The sequence below is a fragment of the Tachypleus tridentatus genome, chromosome 1, assembly GCF_004210375.1.
Source record: "Tachypleus tridentatus isolate NWPU-2018 chromosome 1, ASM421037v1, whole genome shotgun sequence".
NCBI lineage: Eukaryota > Metazoa > Arthropoda > Merostomata > Xiphosura > Limulidae > Tachypleus > Tachypleus tridentatus.
Genome location: NC_134825.1, coordinates 19,955,016 through 19,981,766, shown reverse-complemented (window position 1 = coordinate 19,981,766; position 26,751 = coordinate 19,955,016). Strand labels below are relative to the sequence as shown.

General features: G+C 30.0%; 1 protein-coding gene across 1 annotated transcript; it reads right to left on the bottom strand.

The window, feature by feature from the left end:
* Window positions 1-7,344: 7,344 nt before the first annotated feature.
* On the bottom strand, window positions 7,345-26,372 carry LOC143244178 (CD63 antigen-like). Its single transcript, XM_076488399.1, has 7 exons — window positions 25,907-26,372; window positions 20,005-20,193; window positions 15,025-15,099; window positions 13,136-13,219; window positions 12,016-12,147; window positions 10,213-10,296; window positions 7,345-8,445 (listed from the first exon to the last, which is right to left on the bottom strand). Exons 1-7 carry the CDS (start codon window positions 25,967-25,969, stop codon window positions 8,389-8,391), a joined length of 684 nt encoding a protein of 227 aa, XP_076344514.1. The 5' UTR covers window positions 25,970-26,372; the 3' UTR covers window positions 7,345-8,388.
* Window positions 26,373-26,751: the final 379 nt, after the last annotated feature.

Sequence of the window (26,751 nt, the reverse complement as noted above, 5' to 3'; positions counted from 1 at the left end):
CTCGGATTACGAGTCAGTGCCCTAACCACCTGGCCATGCCGGGTCCGTCCAAATTGTTAGAATATCTTTACCAGCATGAACGAGAAGCTTTATAAACAGCGATAATAGATATACCTAAAGAAACTTTTGAAGATTACACACTCTACACTGTAAGTGAGTATGAACCAGAAAAACAAATTGACTCGATTTAAAGCGGTGTTGTTTGGAATATGTTTTATATTATTTTCAACCGAACTTTTATTATCACGTGTAATGATAATAAATTTCGACCTTCATTTGAAAATAATCAGATTGGATATCAGTTTCTGAATGTCGTTATTGCAATATTTCTGTTTAGTAATTTCACTTTCTATATCCATATTTTCATACTTCACTTCTCCTATTGCTAATCAATATTCTACTGACTTTTACACTTCTTTATCATAACTTGATATAGATGATTTCGTTTCACCTTTAACATAAAACATTTTAGGGTTAACTAATTGAATTTTCTTAAAAACTCATAGAAAACACTTCTGAAAAATTCAATACTAAACTACCACATCCTAGTTAAGTAGATTGTTTGTTTATTTTCTGAATTTTGCACAAAGCTACTCGAGGGCTATCTGTGCTAGCCGTCCCTAATTTTAGCAGTGTAAGACTAGAGGGAAGGCAGCTAGTCATCACCACCCACCGCCAACTCTTAGGCTACTCTTTTACCAACGAATAGTGGGATTGAACGTCACATTATAACGCCTCAACGGCTGGGAGGGGAGGCATGTTTGGTGCGACCGAGATTCGAACCCGCGACCCTCGGATTACGAGTCGAACATCTTAATACGCATGGTCATGCTGGGCCATACCAAGGGTATGTAACCAGGGTTCTTAATTTTCAGTCCACCTAGACGGCTATCAACCTTATTTTTTATGATTGATCAATAAACTTTTTATTATATATTATAAAATAGTAATTAGTTTTACCACTTCCCGTGTACAGTATTTTCCAGTTACTTGATGTTAACATCAGTCTGATGAAATTGTTTTAAGATAAACTAAAGATATCATTTTGACAAAGAAAGCTACGTTACATGCCTTATTCATTCAGTTATTTTATGAGATTTTGAAAGAACTGAGTTCACGTGGAGACGATTCAGTGGAAACCTTAAGCCTGAAACAGATCTTGACTGAGTGTTACCTAACGTGACGTTCATATGGTGACGTACATTTCTCCACTTGCTAAACCACTTCAAACATATAACGTTCAAAGTAACCATTATTTATTTATTATATTTGCCAACAAGACTGATGCACAATTTTCTTTCTTAACACATTTATATTTTAATAGAAATATTTATTTATGTACACAAATTTTCAAACTTACAGCCAATATTCAGTCTTATATATGGTCTGAAACTGAATATTTAACAACGGCCAAGGCACATATTTGGAAATGACTTTTATGTTGACACACTAGATGGCTCTATTCTTCACTCGTGAATTTTTATGTTAAACTTATGCAATGACTTCATAGAAATACTTAGGTTCAAAGTTAATTCTCTGAAGTTGAATGGTTGGTAATGTTTGAAATCTATAAATACACCTGGTAAAATTCTGTAGTTTTCCGATTAATAAGCGTTAATCACAATTATAGCTTTCAAAACTTGTAGTATACTAAATGTAACTGACCAACAATATTCTATTACTGTCTCTTTGCACGTGTTGTGATAACTGTCTTTTATATCACTAGGTTTATTTGTAATTAAGCACAAAGTTACACAAAGGGCTATCTGTGCTCTTCCCACCACGGGTATCGAAGCCAGGTTTTTAGCAGTGTGAGTCTGTAGACATATCTCTGTGTCACTGGGGGATATATCAATAAGCAAGATTCTCAAAAATTCAACAGTATTCGAAGATATGCTAGTTTTTTTTTTCGTACAACATGTATTGTTGATTCTTACTCTCGAGAATCTTCTATGAATTTAGAGAACTGGCGAGACTTGAGCAGTTCTTATCCAATAATACTCGCCACATTCAATCAAACTGAAACGAACGTAGGTATCATAATAAATATAACACTAAATCAGATGCCGACAGTCGCCATAAATACTGTAGAAATTTTAGTTTATCTCGTAACCCAAATCGTAAGAAATCGAAAAAATTTAGCTTAAGTTGAGCTTTAAAGACATTTATAAAATTAGCACCAATACCACGCGATATAACCTCATTAGGGATATAATAAATCACAAACTTAGCTGCACTTAAACACAAATGTAACAACTTGAGGTGATGAGAACTCAGTTGAAGTCATAAAAACAAACAAAAGCCACTTGTTGTTTTTCACGATCCATTAACTCATGATCTAAAACTGTCTTCAACAAAGGAAAAACAAAATTTCTCATTTACTCTGCTCTTGAACCTTGGAACTACAAATGAGCAATAGCTTCTCGAACAACACAACAGAAGGAATATAAGTCTATCGGATAATGGAACATATGAATCAACTTAATATTGGAAGTCACCGCATTATGCCAACCAAGATAATCTAAATTACAATACCGATAACGGACAAACGAATCAGAACAGTTTTTTCCAAATAGATAGTCAATCAGTAGCGGGTAAGATACTTCTCGATTGGCTGAAATGAAGGGTTCGATTCCACTCGGTGGACATAGCACGATGTGTTATAAGAAAACACATACACGCTTCTACAAAACTGATGCGAGACATTGCAGTAATGTTCACCACAAAGTGCTCAGTGAGTTCGCTATTAGTGGACAACACCAACTCAGTAATCGCTGGTTCTGAAAAAAAAAAAAAGACATTGAATAATCTGATATTGTGAATGATGAAGTTTCGTGTTACCTTCAGCTTCAAATTTAGTAAAATAAAATGTTCGGCTACGATTATCCACTAAAATTAAGATTGATAAACAAAAGTTGCTCGAAAATTTACAGAAAATCGCCAGTTGGCCGCCAAGTGAAAACACCATCCATCCTTTAAAGATTTCAATATATTGAGGTAAAACACGCATTGAACGGGGAACCATTTGACGGGAAAAATACGTCAGCACCAATTCTTGATGACGAAACCCACTTGAAAGAAAAATGCATCTCAGAACGGCTGGTATGGTATTAACACTTTTATTGATAAGCAGAGAACAACGTTTTGACATTCCATGGCATGTCTCAATAAGCAGTTGTGAAGCAGCTTTAATATATAAGGATATTTATGGAGAGAAGTTTTTACAAAAGCCCCCTTCGTGAACTGGTTTAATCAGTACTTCATAACCAACTTTGTGTATTTCCTCATCCAATAGAAAGGTCAAAAACACCTTCCTCAATAAAACAAAAGTAGACTCTTCCATATTTAGAACCTGAAGAGGACATCGTTGTACTAAGGCAACTTTTGCATTAATAATCGACAACGGACCCTTTAAGGATAAATCTCTATGTCACCAAGATGTGAAACTACGAGCTACTAGTCCACATATATCATGGCAATTCATACGATACATGTCAACACTATCAGGGTGAAAATGTATAACAGGAACCGTTAAAACTTCTTCAAATACTTTCTCTCCCCTATGAACACTACTTCTTCGTCACAGGCCCCTGATAATGTCATAATTAACCAGATTACTTGACGCTCGCCTATAAAGTTCACAAAATTTAATAACACAAGAAGTTCTAGAATAACAAAGTTTCATCCACCGAAAGAGATTGATAGAAAAACATAGATATGAAGCTACTAAAACAAATAACGAAACAAAAGTCTTCATTTGATGATCAATCGTGAGTAAAATCTTACATCTTTGTTACTTGGTTTTCCATATTTGAGCTCGTCTGTTTTTACATACAAAACGTCTAGAACGTTTTGTGTTTTATATATATGTATATAAAAGAAGATTAGGGCCTTACGTCTCAAACATATCACTAATATTATATCAAGCATAGGTTGAGACGTATTTCGTTACGTTTGTTAGTGTAGAAGAGTTAATCTATAGACAGCCATTGATGCTTCAGATAGCAGTTTAGAGACCACAAACACTTCATTTTAGAATAAAATAGTGTAGATGAATTAACACTTTCGTCTGAAAAAATGAAAGGTGAAAGACCACAGTAAAAAAGATATAATAAACTTTATTTATAATAAAATTACTTAATGTTCGTATCCGGAAATTACTTACTGACTACAGCAATAATTAAAAATTAAACAAATTATACTATTTCGCTAGCAAGAAATGAAAACTTTTTGAAAATACATCCTGAGAACCTCATCAGATTTGAAGACCTGCTAAGCTTCGTCTTAGTTTAATTATCAAATATTATGTAATAAGACACTCTCAAAGTGTTCCAACTTCAGACTTTAATTCGATTAAATTAATATTTTATAAGAAGGTTTGTATTAATTTGTCTACAATACTTAATAATTTTGTTTAAAACTAACATTTTTCATAACCTGAAAATGACCTAAGAAGGTCGAAACGTTGTTCTCTCCTTGTCAATAAAAGTGTTAATACCCATACCAGCTGTCCTGAGACACATTGTAATTAGTTTTGTATGTTGTTGTTAGTGATTTATAATACTAAAAAAATGTTTGGTTTCTCCTAACTCGATATTTTTAAATGTTTTTATTTTGATATAACACACGTTTTGTTCTATTAAATAATAGACTGCTTGTTTTTCTATTTACTTTGGTGCTGTTATTTACTTGTTACCAAAATGTGATACCTACAACACTTAATATCTACAAAACGTGATGTCTGTAACACTTGGTACTGTACTGTGTGTGTTTAACTTTCGTTTTTTATAACTACTCTTTGAATTACTTATTATTTTGCCCCTTGTTGCTTTTCGTTTTTAATTTTGCATATACATTAATATTATATTCAACCCTTTGTTGTTATTATCCATTCATTGTAACCATTTCAGTAAACAACTGAAAGTAGGGACAACAAACGTAGATAATCCTTGTTTAGTTTTATACGAATATCTGAAACAAACAAGAAATTATAGTTTGTTAGAGCTTTGGTTGTAAATGTTGTTAAAAGTTAACTCACAGAATCTATAGATACACAAAACTGTCATGGCCGCTCTCGAAGTGCGAACCTTAAAGTAATAAAATTTAAATGGATGCACTTTGCAGGTAGTCTTAGCATGGGGGAAATACTTCTGGTTGAATTATATACGTTAAAATACGATATAAAACTAATGTCAATATAAACATTGAAAATTAAAACGCAACAAAGATGAAAATAATTCAAAATATATGAAAGTTTCACACACATAATACAGTATCACGTGTTATAGATATCATCTGTTGTGGGTGTCACAGTTTGGTAACAAGTAAATAACAACAGCAAAGAAAAGGGAAAAACAAGCAGTCTATTCATAGGGAGCACAAAATGCATGTTATATCAAAATAAGAACGTATGAAAAATAGTTAGGAAGCGCTGGGAATTTATTATTATTATAAATCTCAAACAATATGAAACGAATTGCAGATTAATAGAACCTCAATATAATATAAAGTTCTAATTAAGCTTAAGGTATTGATCAGGTTCACACATTATATTTTCGAAAGGTTTTCATTTTGTGCTAACTAAATCGTATACTTTGTTGTACAAATATCTCTTTCAACTTGTAATAAAATTAGAATGACATATTATTCAGAATAACATTAAGATTGAACACAATAATTCTTGAAATTTACTGCGATAGGTCCTTAGTCTATTTACTTGCGAACAAACACACACAAAAAAACTCTTAGATTTCCATGTTTAAACACCAGGTACGGTAATTGTTAGATTTCATACGTGTTAATAATTATTATTCTAATGGTAGAATTCCATGATATAATTTTCATATTAAATCAAGCATATTAAGTAATTTCACGTTTTCAACATAAACACATTTATGACACTAGTCCAAGCAAACTGGTAATGTTTATGTTCCAACATTAAGATATTATTCATGATTACTTTGATTAATAAAATTTATTATACTATTTAGTACAAATAATGTCACATTTTAAGATAATAACAATTTTATTACGATCGTTTGGCATTGTTAGCTTAATATAAGACTAACCTAAATCTTCCAAGGTGATAAAATTACAGGATATTGATTAATATCAGTTCATGTTGCTAACAATAAAGATATCAAACTAATGAACAACGCATCACCACCAACAGTTTCATTTTGAGTTTACTTACTGCAAGTTGTAATACAAAATGTGTTTTTAAATTTACAAACAGGAAGTTTGTTTGAATTCCGTGCAAAGCTACTCGAGCGCTATCTGCACTAGCCGTCCCTAATTTTGCAGAATAAGACTAGAGGGAAGGCAGCTAGTCATCACCACCCACCACCAACTCTTGGGCTACTCTTTTACAAACGAATAGTGGTATTGACCATCACATTATAATACCGTGATGGCTGAAGGGGCAAGCATATTCAGTGCAAATATGATTCGAATCTGCCACCCTCAGATTACAAGTCGAAAACCTTAACCCATCTGGCCATGTCGGGCCCAAACACGAAGATAAATCAACATCTACTTAACCGGTTACAAGTACATAGATTACCTTTTTGTCAAGGTTTTGTTTACTGTTAATTTATTATTTCTCCAATCATTAATTCAACTATGAATTTGTAGTTATATAAAAAGTACTAACACACCTAGCCAGAAAATGTTGAATGAGGATGTTTATATAACGAAACTACCACACACTTTTATAAATGTGATGCACAGATATTAAATGTTATGAAAATTAGTCAATCACATCAGATATAACCTAGTCCTCTAATCACTAAATGAAATCCTTGTCTTGATTATAGAGGTATTTATAATGTATAGTTAGAATAAATTATTATTAATCATTAGTCAGGATTGTTATTAATTTGGACTAACTTTAGAAGTTTATTTTTTTACCCTTCAGAATTAGGACTTTACCCTTCATGGTTCTATTTTCCAATTCCTTTATTTACTGAAAGTAACAACAGTGCTGTTTATGTTGTATGGTTCATCAATGTTTACATAAACTTTTGGCCAGATATTATTATTAAGTGATACATATTTGGAAGTTTTATTTTTAGCTTTCTGCAGTTGTTAATGAAATTTATTTTACAAAAACAGTGGCTTCCAATTAATTTTACACTATTATTATAACAAACTAACAGTAAATATTTTTTTAAATAATTTCTTTTATTTCAAACTACCAAATTTTTAATCTTTCATCGCTACCTCTGTCAAATCCACTGCCAACTAGTTTTTCACCCAATAATAGGGTTAACCAGGTCTGTTGGGACACTCATATTTCTTTACTGATACTAGACACCATTACTTTAAATAACCACAATGATACACTTTTCATTGTAAAGTAGTTTATTTTCCCAATATTTCACATTACAAAACAAAGAATAACTGAAACTTGTATACAATAAAAATTGGTTATTTAGAAACTGACAGTTTTACTGGCCTTTAAAGATGAAATTAATTCATTGCCAAATAGTAATATTGGTAGGTAATAAAAAAAAAAGTAAAACTTTATTTTAAAACTAAAGATTTTGTAAATAACATTAATAAAAAAAATAGAGTTACAATTATTAGGCTTTTTTTTATGTAAAATTCTGAATCAGATGTAGGTGATGTGAACCAACTAATAAAAACAAAAATTGTGATAAAATTATTCTTGAAAACAGTGCAACTTGCAAGACTAAGTGTACTATATATATATTAACACAATGTGTTGTGAAGGTGGAAAATACTAAAACAAGAATATCCCCAGTAAGAGAATACGTGGCAATTCATAACAAAGTCTAACTGTTGATAAAATCTTTAACTTAAAATTATTTTTACAGAAGTTAAACAAGTTCTGTTAGAATCATTGGCTGTAAGTTTATAAAACTGATAGCTTGTCACTACTGCTATATTAATCTCATTTGTGATCATAACAAAATACTTTGTACAATACCTTAATAATGATAATTAAAATCACACAAATAAAAGGAAAATTATTAGTTTTGATAGCTTAATCTTCTGATATATTGTAAATAATTTACTGAGTACAATGACTGAACAAAATATAAGAGTTTTATAAGAAAAGCATCTGTATTAATTACTTGTAATGTTTCATACTTTTTAAACAATATTAAATCAGGTTTTATTTAGTCTAGTTTACTAATGTTTTGTCTTTAATAAGACCTAATTCATTTTAACCTCTAAAACAAATAAAATAAAAATTAAAATATTATGTAACTGATATTTCTTTGGACACTAAGACACTTGATATATTATGATTGAGAAAGAAAGAAAAGAAAGGCTTATTCTAAAATCTTTAGGATGCCAAATGTATGATTTGACCCCTCCCTCCATCATACAGTCACGTCTCAGCATACAGAAGAAGCAAGATTAATATCTTTTATCTTTATCACATGCCAGACAACATGCAAAAGTGATTCCAAGGAGCTATAAATATAAAAAACAAAAACTTTAAATCACAATTTAAACAATAAAGAAACAGGCTTTAATCTTGTAAGTGCAACTAAAACAACTTGTTTGACACCTTTATCTTCAACACATAAGAGCTTCTTTCAAAATTAATTTTAAGTCATAATATTATTTTAAATACTTGATATTACCTGTACATCATAAACGTTCTTTGAACAACTGTCAAATTTCAGAATTTTTAAACTGATTAAATTGTCAAAACTCATGTAAAATACTTCAGCAGTCTACTATGACCGACAGTTACCTAACAATTTTTACAAAATGTTACCAAATCATTTCAAATTTATTTACAATAATTTGATAAACTTTCAGACATTTAACCCAAACTACAAACAAGTAGATAAATTATTTTGGTATATAAAATATACATATCGTTAAATGTTACAAGCTTTTTATGCAAAGAAAAAAAAAGTTTCATATCTTAACTTTAATAATACTACAAACAACAATACTTTTAAAATCCTTTTGTTCATGACAAAGTTACCTTTAAAATCTAAAACAATTATAAATTAAACTAGATTATCAAGTACATTATATGTTGTGTAACAGTTTTTATTCTTTTATTTCAAAAGAAACACTAAAAGTAATATGTCACATGATGCAAAATCTAAAAACAGTTTTATGAAGTATAACTTAAAGCATAAGGGTGTAGTCGTGGACATTGAAGTGTAGACAAGAATGTAGTTTGGCCTTTTGATGTGTGTATTTCAAAGTACTTTTGCTGAATGTAATTAAACAAGCCTACTCCTGATAGATGTCACCACCCACCTTCTATACTTAGCTTGAGCTTTAAATATGTACACCTTAAAAATTCACATAATGTATATAGTTTAGAAATAGATCATTTCACACTATAATCCAATAACAGTTATTTTTAAAGTGGCATTAAGTGGTTTTCTTTGAGTAGATTAACAGCTATTGTTGCTTTTTGACAATCGCACTTAGGTTGTTTCTTCCACACATTATAGTGAGACAGTTACTGTATTTAGGTTTAAAAATTCATATGTGAAAGGCTTAATTATTTTATAAGATAACCACAGCTTTCCCTCATCCTGCAAGGCTTATGTTACCTAGTGTGATTAAACATTTTGCTGGAGGCTAAGATCTTTGCTGTTCAGACAAGTCAATTGCTTGGGGTACCTTTTGAGCATGTTGACAGAAAGTAAAGAATAAGGGAAAATAAAAGATTAAAAGTAAATTGTAAATAAATATATTTACAAAATCATGCATATAACCCAGAGATAAAATATATATTTTTATTAATTTAAAGCATTTCATTGCACTGTTTGTAAATGATAATAGCTAGTTAGGGATAATTTAAAGAAAATGGAAAACAAATATTTACCTAAAAAATATATATTATGCAAGTGTGAAAAGCTTGCAAATATTAATTTGAATACTGAAAATGAAAAAGCACCTTGCAAGCAAAGTTAATTCAATAATAACCACATTAAATACTTTTTAAAATCAAATATTAGAAAAATCCTAAACTACATAATTTTCCAGAAAGTTTTTACCAAATTTTAAAAATAATTTTATACCCTTGTTTCATTATTGGAAGAAAATTTAACAAGAGTTTCATAATGTGCTTTATTTTGCAGTATTTTCTTGTCATAGGGTTAAAATAGGGATATTTATTAAGTTATTTTTTTAAACACAATAGTATCACCCATGACCTGTCACTTGGAATAAACTGTTAAATTTAAAAACATGTGCCTAACTCACCTGAATAAAGGCTACTCCAACTCCAACACCTCCCAAGATATAAATTTTATCTTCAAGAAAGTTTTTCAAAGCTTCAACACATCCCTAGGAAAAATTATTGAAAGTTTATATACAGTACAATGAATCACATCCATCATTTCAGATTGTCTTACCTACAAAAGATCAACTACAAAAGCATGCTTTTGTTTTTTAATTTACAATATTTTACCCGTGTTTCCCAAGACATTTATAAAAACCATAATAATTAATCTTGATAAATAAGTTTTTTTTGGTATTTTTAGATTTAATTTTCTATTAATTCATTATGGTTAACACTATGTGCTCAGATGAGCCAATACATATATCTTTACTTTTTTTATATAGGCATACATTCAAAAGTTAAACTTATTATCAATATCAATACTCAACATGAAATTGTAGTTTATAATTCAAATGTTAATATTAATTGAGAGAAAATATTTTATGTTATAAAACTAAAATAAAACTAGACCTGGTATATGTTAGACTTAGGTGTAAAAACATAATGTGCAACTGTTTATTACAATATGCTGTCATTCCAGAAAGAAAAGTGGGTAATTGATTTTTTACATTTGAACCATTCAATTAACCCAACCTTGTTGAATTTGCTGAAGTTAGTGTTAGTATAGAGGAAACAAAATGCAGTTTCACTGGAAAAAAACACTTCTGATATTCATGTAAGAGGTCCTAGAGATTATGCAATTAAAATTGAAAACTTCCAGATGAAAAACTAACACACAAATAACTTTCAATCAGACTAAGCAAATTTTTGATGAAACTTTCGTTTTTAACCCTAATACTACCTGAATGTAAATAAAATGTTAACTTCATAAGTATAAAGTAAAATGAAGAACACAGTATTGTCATATGTCCACTTTCAACTGTCAACCTTTTGACATCTAACTTTAGTTCTATTGCTGTTGCCCATATCCACACAAGTAGTAATCCTTCCACTATAAAGAAGGAATTACAACAGTATATTATTAATACATTCCGTAAACTTCACAAGCAAAATGTTTCCAGTGCTTGATCTTTACAAGTACAAACTACCAAGTTTCACTCAGTGATGTATTTAGCACTAATGTTTTCCAATATGGAACAGGCCTGTTTATTTACAACCATCCAAGCTTGTATTCTTGGACTAATTATATGGAGCTGCCTGGGATGAATGAAAAAAAAACAAAAATCAGGTTAGGTGTAGATTTTAATGTTTATAGCAATTTATGCTACAGATCTCCCCATCTAAAAGTAATCCTGATGGTATTAAATATTACAAAGTAAGCCATTAAAATTGACAGCTAATCACTGCTAGATTTTTAAAAACAAGTAAGAATAATAAGTATATTCTCTCTTTTCTTTGAGATCTCTAGTTCTGCTGTGGGAAAGAAAGAACAAGGTTTTAATGCTGTCCTTACCTATGAAATGGTTAAAGAATTGGTCTTGTGGATGGAAATTCTACCTATAGTTGGACAGACATGAATAACTGTCAATTTATTTTAGTTTGTTTTGTCTTTCACCAGATTAATAATTTGTTTTTGTTTTTTGAATTTTGCACAAAGCTACTCGAGGGCCATCTGAGCTAGCTGTCCCTAATTTAGCAGTATAAGACTAGAGAGAAGGCAACTTGTTATCACCATCCACTGCTAACTCTTGGGTTACTCTTTTACCAATGAATAGTGGGATTGACCATTACTTTATAACATCCTCACTGCTGAAAGGGTGAGCATGTTTGGTGTGACAAGAATTACCAGATTAGTATAATTACCATTCATCTAGCATACTTACTTGTTCATATCTGTTTTTGTCTGAAATTTTACAGGAAGATTTGGCATCATGACAACAACTAGATGGAAGTGTGCCACTGGAATACTCAATATTATCCCAGTCAGAAGCATTCACAGCACCACAACATTTCAGCTACAAAGTAACAAAAGATACATCTAATATAAAATGCATAATACAATGTTAAGAACAAAAATTACTTTAAGAAACATGAATATTTCAGTTTTAAAAACAGAGTGTAAATAGAATTATAAAAAGGCAGTTAATTTGAAAATTTACATTAATCAAGTTCTAATAAGAGAAACATTTCTTTTACATAAATTTAAATGTTCCTTGGAACTAAAAAACAGTTTATCAAAAACATACAATAAAAAAGTGCAATTTATTATTTCTCAATTAAAATTAATATATACTAAAAATAACTAAACGAGAACTATATGTTAAGAGAGCTTTTTTCAGTCATTAATAATATTAAAATAGCATTATTATTTTTTACATTTTAGAGTTGTGTTTACTGTTGAGAGAAAAGAAACAGTAATGAAATAGCATATAACGTTAAAATGTAACTACTATAGTAAGTTTTACTGTTTTTGACATCTTGTTATATAAATTAAACTCAAAGTATTTGGAGTTAACACTAACAAAAATAGATTTGGTATCATACACAGTATAGTAATAAACTATGAAAATATAGAAGTGATACACACATCACTGCACATGAATTGCATATAATAACTACAAATAACTGGAAAACAGAAGAGGTTAGCCAACAAGATTACCAATTAACTGGAATTTTGTATACAAGTTAACCTTTCAATGCCATCACAAGTTTTAATGTACTGTGGTTTTGTTCCAAATGCTACATAGTACTGCAACAATTTAACCAGTTGTCTGGTTGCTGCTTTGTTTTCCCATACAAGTTCATGCAGTGTTAATAATACTTACTAAAACTTTTAGTCTAATCATTAGTTTGGTGTTTCACTGGTCATTTTACCCTGATAATCAATGGTAATAGTGGCAAAAATGAATCAAGTATGACTGGTTTATATAAAGATTAGATGGATGTACTTTCAAATGTTACTGTTCACAGATTACACACACAGAATTAGAAAACAATTCATACGTCTGTTTGAATCTCATCCCAATTATTTTCAGTTTTATTTTTTTTAAGATCATTCTGCATCTCTTCCTTGATTGCTTTTTCTAACTGAAAAAAAGAGAAATCAAATTTAGATTTTAAGTAATTTCATTAATACCCACACATAACTGAATAATTAAATTTCATATATATGACGACATGCACGTTATATAAACTGTACAACTTAAGAATGTAAATTTTATTCTGTAACAATACTTAATACTACTGCCGTTGGACGAGTAATAGTTTAAGAGTGGGATTATATAGTTTCAAAACTTACAAGTCTTGTTGAGGTTAAGCACAAGCTTGGATAACTAAGGTCTGTTCAGAATTATCCAGTAATTTGTTAAATATCTGAAATGTACTTGATATTTCCATGATAGAGTTCAAGATGATACACTCACTAATTTCTTGCTGCCAAATACATTAGCTGCAAGTCCCACCTACTTTGCTTTTAGCATTCCACAGGCATGTATATATATTTATTATAGATGGTAAAGTAGAAGTACAATCGAAGTTTACTCTAGGGGAAGGTGAAGCTTAAATTATGATCATTCCAACTATGTGGAAAAATCTGTGGTTTCAAGATAAGAATATTACATATTTTAATATTATGTTACTAGTTTGTAATACTTAACATTAGGGTAGTAAAAAAGTTTCACTGAAGAAAAAAAACTTTATATTTATTTAGAGTTCTAGAGATTATGGAAATGCAGTTAAGGACTGCAAGGTGAAACAACTTTTATTTAAATTCATGCCATAAATATCAATTTCCAAGCTAGGCTAATCTAACCATTTTAGTATTACACACTTAAAATGCAATAGTATTAGAGTTTACATGCTACACATTATATTGTACTCACCCAAACCTATAGTGTCATGTCTTTTGGAAAAGCACAAAAAAGAAAATAAATTGAGGGTTTAAATACATAAAATATAAACTTTATATCATTACAACTGAAGTTAGCTTTCATTCAAAAGCTTTTACAAACAGAAAGCTACTAAATTTCTTAAGATCAATCTACATGCGCAGCCAATTCATTTTATGAAGTTAAACTACTGGAAACTGGTACAATAGAAGTGCAAACTACTTAAGATATAAGTGTTCTTTTTTCATATACAAATCACATAAATAACAGACATGACTCTTGCATTAAAATCTGACAAAAGGCTTTGAAGAAAACAAACATACAGATTCCTTCAAGCTGAGGGCAAGGAGACATTAAATGGACTAACTTTGTTCATTTTCTAATCCTATTACTTAAATATTGAATATTCCTGTGTACTTGTTTTAAAACCTAAATATACAGTACTATATTTACTTGTTACATCTCACAGACTGACCTCTTGACCAATTTGAGATTGTTATTTTAATGAAATTTGGAAGATTTAATAAATATTACAAATTGTTTATATACTAAAAGCCAGTTTTTCTTTTTTTTTTTGAAGTGTTTTTACTAAAGATTTATCTGAATATAAATATTTTTACTTGTCTGAGTGCAAACTAATTTTAAATTAAGATTATAAACACATCTTTGTCTAAAAAAAGATCTCAAATTTCATTTGTTTATGCCTTTTTTATTCTAAGGTATAGACAGCACATTGTAACAGCAGATAAATATTTAAATCAACTAGAAAAAATATCTAGCACAAGCTTTGAATAATATTAAATTAGTTCAATGAAAACTACAAAGTTTTGCACGAATATTAGATGTTAAAATTTGAAATTTATATCTGAGCAATTCAACTGAAGCAACTAGTCATTCAAGGTTCTACAACATGATCTAATTGTTTCTGAACACATTCAATGTTAGATTCAACATTTCAGTGAATGCAATAAGAAAACATTTGCATTTTAACAAATTTCTACTTACATCTTTCCTGTAAATATAAGCTGCTATACCTGCTGCAAGTTCCACAGCAAATATGAGGAAAAGCAAAACAGCAAACTATGAATAAAAGAAAATATTTACTATTGAAATCTGTGTAATTATATTGAGAATGTTCCATAGAAAAAGTATTGACATCAACTGAAAAAATCATAAAATGTACAAAGACACCATTCTTCATTTCAGAAGAATATTTATTCCAAAGCAAATAGTTTATATTCATACAATATACTTAACTTGTTGTAAAGGAATAAGTTTAATTATCACTTGAAAATGAAAAATCTCAGCGTTTGCTTCTGACACAAGTAGTTCGTAGACAACTACACATGCAACATTACGCATTAAAAACTAAATTATTACAAGCACTAAAACGAACAACTGATTTTATCCATCATTCAAGAACCTTAAGATCGATTTGATATACATACATGAAACTTTTTTTACTGACTTAACTGGTGATTTGAAAGTATTTACACTGATGTATACAAGGTAGTTTGTGACATAAGAATGCACAAGCTTTTAAAAAAGAAATGTGTTAGAACATACTTATTTTTAAAGAGTTTAAAAACATTACACAGAACATTATAAAAAAGTCTCAAATCATTGCACAAGTTTTTGCACTTCCTACAGGATAACTCAATTTAGAAATGCACATATTTTGTAAGGTGGTATTTTTATTTATTTTTTGTTAGTTATACGATTGTATTTTTTTGTATCTTATGCTTAGATGAGCACTTAAGTTGTACATGATACCAACTTACATCATATTAATTGTAGCACTATTCTGATGGCAAGAGAAAATGACTGACTGAAATCTGAGTACAAGCATGTTTAATACTGGAATTAAAACATGAAAGTGAGTTTATTATAAATAATACTTATGATGTAACTTTAATCAGTTTTGTTTAAAGGAAACAAACTGATTACTAATCTAGACACTTTAATAGAGTTTTAGACTGCTATTGTTGGAAAGTTGGTTAGATGTTACATTAAACTGACTGAAAAGCTAGGTTCAGGTGGTTTTTTTATCCTTAGTTCCTGGTGTTTAGGTTATACTGTTAAGCCAGAAGTTTGGAGTTTATCATTTGTGTGTTATCTAAAGTCTGATGTTTAGCATTTTCAAATTGCAAGTTTAAATTTACTTATCTTGCTAATGTTCTAATGGTGTTTTTAAAAAAATGTTAGCATTGGTTAATATTTAAAGAAAGAAAGTGTTAGCTTTAACGTTAGTCAGGATGAGGTATATTGTTAATATTAAACCCAATCTGTAAAGTAGCTTTAGCCTTTTTATGTTTCTAAAACTTAAATACTACATATACAGTGAGTAACACCTGGAAATAAATTATCCTTTGCTAACTTAGCTACAAATTGAACAAAGTTAAAAATACTCAAAATTAACTTGTTTGAGAGAGCAAAGTCAATTTTCCTACACAAATACTTACCTCATCTTATATTTTTTTATCCAATTAATGCTGCCTTATATATACTTAAGTTCTTTTTGAGTAACAGTAACCTTGACATTCTTACTTAATAGAACCTCCCACATATACAGTAGAATGTTATACTCTATAAACTGCTAGCTCCATAGACCTTATTTAATATAGAGAAAACTGGAATTCCTGATAGGAGTTGAAGAGGACCCGAGATAAACAAGATTGTGTTGAAGCCTGAATAGACTTCACAAGCTTGATCAGCCAACCTACACATGTAGCTCTTAGAAACAAACTGGGTGTGACAGGAAGCAAGGGAGTTAGAAGTCAGTGAATGTTATGATTGAAAACTGAATAGTCACTAGTTCCATCATTTTTGGGGACAACTTACAACTGGGAACAAAAACCTCATTTTTAAACCTACAAAGATTTGGCTAAATTTAAGGAACAAGTAAGAGAGGTGAAGGAGGGAATGGTTACAAGTATAGAAGCAATGGAAGATTTTGACAGGTAAATGGCCAGAGAAAATATGGTAGAATGAAGGAGCTGGGATAATTCAAACAAGAGTTGAAGGGCTATGAGATACCTTCAAGAATGAACCAACACAAGGATGCCATACAAGTTTAATGATTTAACTCGCATGCCAGGAGGGCATCCATTTCTAAAAGGTACCACTACAGAAGTCAAGTGTGAAAGAAAAAAACTGAAGGAGTGAAATGGGCCAACACAGACAACAAAAGGGAACAGCTATCACTTGAAGTCTCCCTCAGGAGAATGATGGATAATCATTGACTAAAGATGTAGACTGATATTAAATGAAGGCAGAGGAACTGTGCCTAAGAAAAGGGACTGAGGTATCAGGATTAAAACCTGAGAACAGAATTAAGGAATTCAACTGTTGAAAATCCAAATAAACTATTTAAAACCTGATAGGCCAAAACACATTCTTCAGGAAAGCAAATGGGAACTCAAAATGTAACTGGTCAGCAAAACATGTGGCAGAATGTAAACTTGTGATACAAAGTCTAGAAAACCTACTGAAGGTTTAGGAGAATGAACTACAGCTAAATACAAAATTCTGAACAGCAAAAGAAGGAGGCAGGATAAAACCTACTCCTAAATCTTTCTCCTCCTATTCAGCATTCCCACAATGAGAAAGAACTGGTTGAGAGTGAAGAAAGCCTAAGCCTGCAGGAACAATTCAATTTCAAATGTAGATGAGATTCAAAACAAGTTTTTCTAATAACCTTACACCCACGGGAACAGTAACAGAAGGTTGAACTATGATATTGGTAGCAGTTGAAGTTGTTGTAATAAACTGTAAATTCATCACTTAATTGAGTGGATAAGTACTCCAAAAAGATAAAACTTTGGAAAATTAGATTGTCAAAAAATAAATTCAACTTGTACTGAACTGCTGCTAGATTATAGAAATCAAATATTTATGTTCAAAGGCAACAATAATTCACATAATTTGAAAACAGTTCACTGAGCAAAAATCTCTAGATAATTTATTGTCATACCAAGAAATAGACTAGTTCAAAAGGTAGACAAATGTGCCAGAAGTGTGTTTTACTCCTACTGAAGGTTAGTCACATGCTACAGTGTAGCTGTGATTTGGAGAGCTATATTTTGACTTTTTCTCACGCTTCATGTAGTAAGAAAATCCACACACAGACATTTGACTGTTTACTCTGGCAGTGCAGTAGTTTAATGTGATATATAATGAAGAAAAACACTTTCATGAGTGGTTAAATTCTTTACAAGTGCAAATAGAGTTTAATTAACATGACATTTCAAGAAATGAATTTTAAATTCATTAAAGTAGTTTAATACTGCCAGTTAGAGATCTTGATGAACGAACTACACTGAAACTTACAATTTAAAGAAACCATACTGGAAAGACTAACAAGTCGAGTTCAGGCTGTTTTCATTACAGAAAGGTGATCTGACCAATTTAGGTAATAAAGTGCTCTATTAAACTGTATGTTAAAAAAACCACTGGCTATGTCTCAAGATAACATTTCAAATTTCACTAATACTTGTACTTACTGTTGTATGCGTTTGTTATTTCAAAAATACTTATCACTTGAAACAGAAGTTCATTGTCAATAGGTAATAAAAACAATAATGCTATTGTTTCTTTTGTACAGTACTGAGAAGTGTTACTAGATTAAAAAATTATGCAATGTTATAAAACCAGCAGCCAATAGTTCACACCATATGAACTAAGTTTGCATTAATTTAGTTTTCCTATTTAAGAAACTACATATACAAGTTACTTTAAATACCAAGTGTTACTTTTAACTTCATATAGTTCATAAAACTAATATGAAATAGGATTAAAGGCAGTACATGTTCCGAGAAAAGAAAATCCTTATCACTTCATTTTTCCAATTATACAATTTAACTTTTCACTTGTAACAGCTTTCATAAACTATCTAATCTCAGAGTAAAGTGCAGTCACATGATTGTATAACTTCTGAAGCAACTATTAGGATAAGGTACCAATTCAAGCTAATCCAATTACAGTTCAAGTATTACAAGACATTTTACATTAAGAATGTACTACTGTATGGACAATAAGATAAAATTAATTGCAAGAAAAAAATGGCCAAGGTCGTAAAATTAAAATGTAAATATTTTAGTGTTATAAATTACATGTGATTATGTACAACAATTCTAGTTTATAGGTCTCTCCTTCCTCTCTCACACACAGTACTTACATTAAGATTGTACACCAAACTGAAACCAAAACCAAATCAAATGCGACAAGTTTTTCACTACTTCACTCATGTTTACTGCAGTTACTACTGTTTTTAAAACAGCAGCAATAGGTTATCCTAGTTATATTCAAACCATGAAGATAGATTCTATGAATTTTAAAGTTCTTGTTCAAACAAGCTGAGAGTAATGGACAAACACTTAAGCTGTTGTGCCATTAGTTTTTATAGAGAACAGATGCAAAGAAATATGCAATAAGAGACTAAAAAGATAAACAAATAAAACTACGAGTAGAAATTTGCACAAACAAAAATAAATCTAATGGCAAACATGTTCAAAATTCAAAAAGCTCAGTTAAACTTTATAATAAGTAGTTAATGCAATGAATAATTACTTTCGTAACTTCAACTATATGGTTGAATTTCAGTATGCTACCATTTCCCGAAACATTCTATTCCATTCATTTGTAATTACATTAAAACCCTTCAGAGTATGCGAGAACTTTCCATATCAATTTCTGAAAACAGTAATGTTTTTGAAAAACCATCTGTTTCAATTTACTGGTTGGGTTATGTCAGTTTCTGAAAGTACATTTTGATAACTATCAACAACACTAACTAAGACTAGGACAAGTGCATTTATTTTGTTTTAACAGGTATTTTGAACTATATGTAGTAACCTTAATGTTTATAAAAATCCATTCTCTCAATTTTAAGATATCCACTAGTTAGAAAATGAAGAAACTGATAATCATAAATACACACATTACCTTTGTACTCTATAGCTTCTATTAATACAGAGTTACACTTACTGTCATAAGCATGCAGTAATTCTCTTTCCAGGCACCACAACATCCGAGGAAGGAAAGGACAAAAACAATGGAACCAATTGTAATAAGTATGGTAGGTGAAGTTGTATTCTTGTCAACCAAGAAATCCGCATACTTTGAGAGGTTTTTTAACGACAATGCTCCGATAATTATGAGACCAATGCCAGAAATCTGAAAAACAGTTGTGCAATATTATAAACAAGTGTAAAGAAAACTACAACAAATGTTTATCTACCAAAAAATAACAGATTATGCTTATGACTTTCCAAGAATCTGGTGCACCATGCTATAGAAAACTGCAATATAAAGGACACACACATACTAATTGTTATATATATTAGTTATCTTTGAAAGAGGAAAGGAGGTGTTAGAATCAATAATTAATAGTTTAGAAAAATGGTTCGAAACATCAGATAATCTGGAAAATTAAGATATCCATTTTCAAACAAGATGTGGGAAAAATAATGTAAGAGGTCAATATAACAGTTAATTTGTTTACCATTAAGTTGCATTAAATTCTTAGAAAATATAGTGGAATTATAATTATCTAGTTAAAATACCAGGAATTATTGGAAGATATTGTATGAAAAATACAAGGTATAAATTTTAACATTTTGTACTTCAAGTGTCAAAAGAAACCTTCCAGCAATTATTAGAACAAAGCTAATTAATGGAAGTATTGGATTACAGTCAACATAAATTACATGTTGGATAAACTGTATTATGTAGATCATGGAAGGAACAAAAAATATTGATACTGAATGTAGTAAATACAGAAGCAGGGATTGAATTGATGGATTTAAAAATGATTTAAGTGTGAAATAAGGTTCAAGTCTTGTGGATAATAAAAATAAAATATTTCTGTGATCCGTCCTTCGCTGGACTCAGTGTTAAACAATACAGGAATTATTTTTGCTAGTCTTCCCTAATTTAAATTAGGGACCAAAGGTAAAGCAGTTAGTCAACTGTACTCAACTTTTGTTACACTGAATAGAAGGATTTAACCATTAATTATATACCCACAACTATAGAGCAAATGAAACAACTTCAAATCCACAGTCAAAAATAAAATGATAGTTATGGACAACCAATAATAAAAGAAAAAGAATGAAGACAAAGATGAACAGAAAGTATCAAACAAGATTTTTTGTGTAGAAATTACTCAATGAAGGAAATGTTTGAAAAACATTAAAAGAGCAAATTATACAAGGTAAATATAGAAATAATGAGATGGAATATATCTGCACAGAATGCATAACAATGTTTGGATAAGAACTACTTGAAGAGACAAGAGAACCAAGTTATAATTCATATTTAAAAACTGATTTGCTCAAAAGGTGCAATTACTGTTTTATGAACAAACAGTTTCAAAGGCATGTTTAGAAACGTTACACAACTGTTAATTTTACTAGATACCATGAGCACTAACATGTAGCAATATCAATGAACAATTACAGTGCTCATTAAACTAAAAATTAAATAATATACTCAAGATAACACATCCTGGTTATACGTGGCCCAAATATGCAAGCTTATATATCATATAATATTGTAAGCTATATTTAATATTTTAATATACTTTGCTTGCTTATGAATATCCATGACAAATTTATTACAGCAAGTAGGAAATGAGTAACACTATGAATACAAAAATGATTTAACCCATTCATCCCAGGTATTCTTTACTATCCATGACAAAGTTTTGAGGTCTTACCTTCAAAATGGTATTAAGCTATGTAGAGCATACAATCTTAGCTAATAATCCATATGTTAATAGTATTCAAATGACAATGTTAAAAAAAAGAATTTCACCTAGTATGACACGAGACATTTTCTCTTGGAATCTTTTCTATATCTCCCCCACCTCCAACACCTCTTGAAACAGTAAGAAATTAAATGCAAGTTTTTGCCTATATAATTATTGTGTAGACAAGTGTTAACTTTTTCTTAAGGCCTTCAACTTGGCTACAGAGCTACAAATGGTAAATCACACCCCCTCCCACCACACCCGTTTATCACATCCTCTCTTTTAGGATATGTTAATAGTGGTCTCTTTCATTTACTTATATATTATATAGAAGTACTTAATCTTGTTTTATATATATATATATATTCTTTATTATTATAGAAGTAACTAAAATGTACAAATAGGGATCTTTTTAGGTTAGTCACAATCTGAGTAGATAAAATAGTAATACTATAAAAATTCAAAAAGCATGCACACATGCAAGCAGCACATGGGTAATGCAACTTCACAGCAAAATGTGAGCTTCATGTACCCCAAGTGATTTACAACTTAATGGAATAGATAGAGGTTAGACATGGTTCAAAGTACAATAAAATTTAATTATAAATGTATACTTTCAGGAGATTAAAGCTACTTGTGATAAGTAAATGTAGTTTAACATTACAATTTTAAGTCATTTTACAAAGAAAAAGGTAATTAAGTTTCAATTTTTAGCAATTACAAGGATAGTCAAATTGACAGATCCAGTTTTTAGTTAGGGTGGCAACTGGTAAAACAAGGTTTTACTGAAAAAACTATTCAATGGGTACTTAAGAGTTTTAGGGATTAAACAAAGGATAGTTGAGATGAAGAAAGTATTGGTTTAATCCTATCATAAAAATTGCTTTTCACAAACTATTCAAAACAAATACTTAACTTACTCATGGGCAAATCTTACTTTATTGAAAATACTTCAATAAAGCAAATATTTAACGTGTGTGAAAGTCTTGTTAACTGAAAGATTGTCAAATTGTGAAAATACACACACTGTATTGAAAGTTAGAAGTATTAAATACATGAGGATTTTAAAAACAAGTACAAAGAGGTCAGTCAGTCAAATTGACCTATGAAGTTAACAAGTAATCAACAAATTACTTAATATCAGTTTGTGACTGACACCGACTTATTACTTCAATTACAAATTTTTGTAACTAAACAGTCTTACATTCATTCAAAAGTTACTTCTGAAGTTAGGTCTACAAAGGAACACACACAAGGGCTCCAGACACTCCTGTTAATATTACTGCAGAGTAAAATTGGTGAACATACAAAGACAACTAAGCTACTCTACTCTCCTTGCCTGTACCAGTAACAGATAATTTGTTACCCATGTAGTAACCAATACTACATGAAGTGAATCTGTCACTTAACTTTGTGTAATTACTTGTTAGAGGTAAGGGCTTCCTTTATTAACTTCATAAATAGATCAGTTTTTTCATATACAAAAATCAAGGCAGATAAAAGTTACATTTTATTAAATGATATTCCATCAGTACTCACACATTATCAATTTTTAGTAGCTTGGAAAAAGTTCAACTTATTACCAAGTTATTTTAATCAATTTTACTTTCATATAATGAAGGAACCCTTTTGTCAAAAAGTTATATATTTTTGTTGGAATCAAAAATTGCCATTAAATATTTTAATACAAGATAAGAAAACTTTGGTCATTAAAGTTGAAAAGTAATAAGACAAAACTAAGACTTAAGGGAGTTAAATTTCGGGTTAAAGTTTTCAGCTAATAGAGTATTCACCACAATTAAAGTACAAATAGTAAATGAACAAACACTGAGTTGAAAGTCAACTGCAAAGTCATTACAAAACATTTGTCATCATTAATGAATTATATTAACTAGTTAATGTACATACTGATAACAAAGAACCATTAAATATTTCAAGTTTGTCTCTACACACCCACTCTTTAGTAAAAACTTAACCACTCTTTAAGTATCAGAAAATAATGAAACTCCTCTTAAAATCATAATATACTGGTCTATATTATTAACAGCTCATTCAATATAATAATTGTAATTTTACAAACTAGAACTCTTAAATTAAACCTACTTTTGGGATTTTACCTCAAATTACAGCAGAAATAAGAATGTAAATCAGATGGCTTCATTCTATTAATCTCTGGATAATATTGTAAATCCCATTATCTCTTTTCTTCATAAATAAAGTTTTATATAGAAATATTGATTAAATAAGGGAATAACCACTACAGTAGTATTCCATTTTATCAGGATAGGAGTCATCTTCAGCTAAGATAGTTTTATTATTTATACCAGGGTGTTTTGGCCATTGGCATGAGTTACCTTTTGATGTTGTAGAAGCAGTAGGTTTAAGACTTTAAAAAAACTTGAGATGTTTACAAATAATCAAGGCTGGCTTTAATGTTTAAAATTAGTTTAGAGGGTGGAACAGCTGAGATAGACATGTTCCAAAATTCTGTTATGATGCACAACTAGTGAAGAGTGAAGATATAATTACCACTCTTGACAAGTATCGATGTCTTGAAACACATTCTAGATTTAACACTAATAACAGACAGAGTAAGGCAATTATTGGTTACTCTTGCACAAACCTTAGACATTTTAAATAATTAGAAACACTAATTCCAGTGTGCATCATGACAATCAAGTTACAAAATGCCAAGTTAATAAAAAATAATGAAAATTCATAAAGGCAATATTTAAAAAGAAATTGGAATCATTAATTTTAATTAGTTACTTTCACCTAACTAATGAACACAAATGTTCATGGATAATGAATAATTAATTTAATCATTGAATTATACATGTAGAAACTGAGCACTCCTTTAATTATTTGAAAAAGTTAGACATTTTAACAACATCCTTTTCTTCAGTAATGCTATCGATTTTTATCTACACTAAATGCATGATCTAAATTATGACAACTTGGTGAACTTTAAAGTAAATTTTCCAAATATTTTAACAATTCATTCAAATCATTATGTGATACCTCAGCAATCTTAATATCATACCAAACTTTAATAATTTAGAAGTTATTTTATTAATATTTCTCTAACTATGAAGTATGAGAGATGAGATTTAAAAGTGAACATTAACCCAAAAGCAATTCACCAGTAACAACTGATTAGAACAAAGTCTACACCCATTTCTTCACAAAGATAAATAACATTTCAAAGAATATAGAACTGATTAGTATGGCCACTTGTTTTTCTAGTGTCTTTTATCAAACTCTTGAATTTATATTAATACTACCACAAACTTAAAACTAACAGATCTATAATTTCAACGCAACTTCTGTTATTCCTTTTAAAAATTACAATAAAACTTTCCAATTCTCACATATCTGCTCACTTTCTGTTGATCAACTGAAAGATGAGTCATAAACGTATGTGATAACCATTACGTCACGGCCTCAAAAGTATCTGAAAATTAGAATTTAAAGTTTCATCTTACAATTATTTAATTTTAATTTAAAATGCTAGAACAACTTAATACTGAAGCTTGATAGAAGAAACGGCAGGGAATAAATATTTTTACTGAAAACACAAAAGCTGTATAGTGGTTACGTCAACGGGTGTGACACACATTTCTCAACATTAGGATTTATAAAGGTTCAACTTTAAAGATGTTGTTAAAGTATTATCAGTATTATTATTTTACACATTTGAAGTTAATAACATACTTATATTCCCTAATACCCAAAAAACAAAATCACGCCCATTGTTACACTTAACGCGTAAAAAAGATCGTTGCGACATAATCCTTATAATAACAAACACCGACACTACTAAAATTAGACGGGTAAGAAGACAAAAAGGTGTAGACTATAGCCGTGAAGTTATAATTTTTCTTCAGTCAATTTTAGTATAAACATTAAAATATGACAGAATTCACTAAAAACTTAGATTTAAGTTGAATTATAATCAGTCATAGTACAACTGGCCGAGCCCCAACTTCTACTAGTTAAGGAGACGCCTCCCACATCAAACAAATATAGTATTACTTTCATAGTTTTAGTTTTATTAGTAAGAGTACTTAGTAGTACGTAACGTTAATACATGGAAAAGTGAAACTCTGTGCGTTTGGTAAAACGAAAAATACTTACTAAAAACAATAAATTAAAAGCAAACAGCAAAAATTTTATCACCGACATGCCACCTGATGCCATTTTCTCACTACTAAATAACCTCTATTCTTCTACTTAACTTTAACTCAAACGAAACAAGCAACACCCTAACACTCGAATGAAACCTACAACTCAATTTCGGGTAAATTGTTTTTATCCTACGCAAAACTCTTTCGTAACTCATACGTATATCCTGTTGCAACATCACCGTTACACATGCGCAGTACGTTCTTTGTTATAATCTGTTGTTCAATGCGAAAACCTTGTTTGTTTTAACTTTCAACAATTTACTTTTAGCATTTACATAATACACATTTATTCTAAATATACGTGATAATATAAAACACTAGATCTTTCACATTTTAAATCAACATTTCTAAATTTAGCTATTTAGGCACTGAAGCCTTCACGTAGCTTAGCGCGAAATAAAAACAAACAAGTAAACTGGACACTGAAGCCTCGCTCTTATGTCTCTTTGCCAGTATATAAAAACAATATTCGAGTGGCGACTTGGATCGGTTTGAATGAAAATTATATTTGTAACATAAATTTAGTTGTACGATAAACCATTACGTTTTTTTTGAGGTAAAAACAAATATGTAATTATACTTGTATAACTTTTGAGCTATAATAACTAGTACCCTAATATTAGTTTACCACAAATTTTAATTTGTGCACCGATATAATTAAATACTGAATAAGGGTATAAAGAAAAGATAAAAATTAACTTCCCTCGTCCCTTAACAATGGACTTAAATTAAACCTGTAAGGTAAAACTAAAGTATACTTACAAAACACTTGTTTAAATTTAAGTGATTGCTGAA

Bases quoted from the DNA above. Each gene is read 5' to 3' on its own strand.
- LOC143244178 (XM_076488399.1), bottom strand. From the start codon at position 25,969: ATGGCATCAGGTGGCATGTCGGTGATAAAATTTTTGCTGTTTGCTTTT. The intron at 15,100-20,004 runs GTAAGTGTAACT...TTTTATTCATAG, and splicing joins ATTACTGCATGCTTATGACA to TTTGCTGTTTTGCTTTTCCT. The intron at 10,297-12,015 runs GTAAGTATGCTA...AATTTTTCCTAG, and splicing joins ACAAAAACAGATATGAACAA to GGATGTGTTGAAGCTTTGAA.